The 1,162-nt window shown below is 37.3% G+C and overlaps 1 protein-coding gene across 1 annotated transcript in view; it reads left to right on the top strand.

The window, feature by feature from the left end:
* The window catches only part of LOC101856151 (beta-adrenergic receptor kinase 2), a gene marked incomplete at both ends in the record, with an annotated part of 7,681 nt that overhangs the window by 3,846 nt on the left and 2,673 nt on the right, over nucleotides 1–1,162 (top strand). Inside the window, 1 exon segment of the mRNA XM_013090689.1 lies at nucleotides 473–573. Within this exon segment, the coding sequence (XP_012946143.1) occupies nucleotides 473–573 (101 nt within the window).

Genomic DNA, 1,162 nt, shown 5'->3' with positions numbered 1-1,162 from the left:
CACAAACAAACAAACAGACAATTAACCCAACAACTGATGTTCTCTCTTTCCTCCCCTCCTACGACCTTCAGAACGTAGATCTTTTCTGTACACAAACAAACAAACAGACAATTAACCCAACAACTGATGTTCTCTCTCTCCTCCCCTCCTACGACCTTCAGAACGTAGATCTTTTCTGTACACAAACAAACAAACAGACAATTAACCCAACAACTGATGTTCTCTCTCTCCTCCCTTCCCGCAACCTTCAGAACGTAGATCTTTTCTATACCCAAACAAACAAACGAACAAACAGACGAACCAACTAAACAAACCCACCAACAACTGATGTTCTCTCTCTCCTCCCTCCCCTCCTGCGACCTTCAGAACGTAGATCTTTTCCGTACTCAAACAAACAAACAAACAAACAGACAAACAAACCCACCAACAACTGATGTTCTCTCTTTCCTCCCTCCCCTCCTGCGACATCCAGAACGTAGATCTCCCCGACACCATGTCGATAGAGATGAAGACTCTCCTAGAAGGCCTCTTACGCAGGGATGTGGAGGATCGCCTGGGCTGCAGAGGACGCGGGTTCGTAGACAAAGTTGCCAGTAGTCTTTGGTCCCCTTTATTTTTTTTATTTATTAATTTATGTTAAAACAATTTTACCTTTGTTTCTTTTATTGTTTTATTCAGTTAATATTCAACATTTGTTTTTTGGATTGTTGTATTAATCTTTTTTTTTTCTATTACATTTTAAAAAAATTACTTATTTATTTTTTAAATCTATTATTATTCTTTAAATTTTACATTTACTTTTTTTATTGTTTTATTTATTTATTTCATTTATTTTCTTCATTCATTCATTATTTTTCAGTGTTTAGTTGCTGTTTCAGTCGATCCTTTAGTGCAGCGTTTGTATTGTCTTGTTGGGTGTTGATGTAGGACGTTGGTGGTGAGTTAGGATTTGTGAGGCAGCGTGGTGGAATCAGGCTCTCGGCAATTTTTGGTATCGTCTTAAAGCTTGTTCACTTGTCTTTATTTGGAAGGAAAAAATATCTATTTATCTTGAATACAAGTCGAGATATTTGCAAAAGAAGGAGGTGAGGGTCACCTGTTTTCAGAGGTAAAATTAGTGAGAAAATGGCCGCCAAAGATTAGTTATTTCCTTAGCTTAAGA

Source organism: Aplysia californica, unplaced genomic scaffold, assembly GCF_000002075.1.
Source record: "Aplysia californica isolate F4 #8 unplaced genomic scaffold, AplCal3.0 scaffold01419, whole genome shotgun sequence".
NCBI lineage: Eukaryota > Metazoa > Mollusca > Gastropoda > Aplysiida > Aplysiidae > Aplysia > Aplysia californica.
The sequence above is the reverse complement of the archived record's forward strand: the minus strand, read 5'-3'. Positions and strand labels throughout refer to the sequence as shown.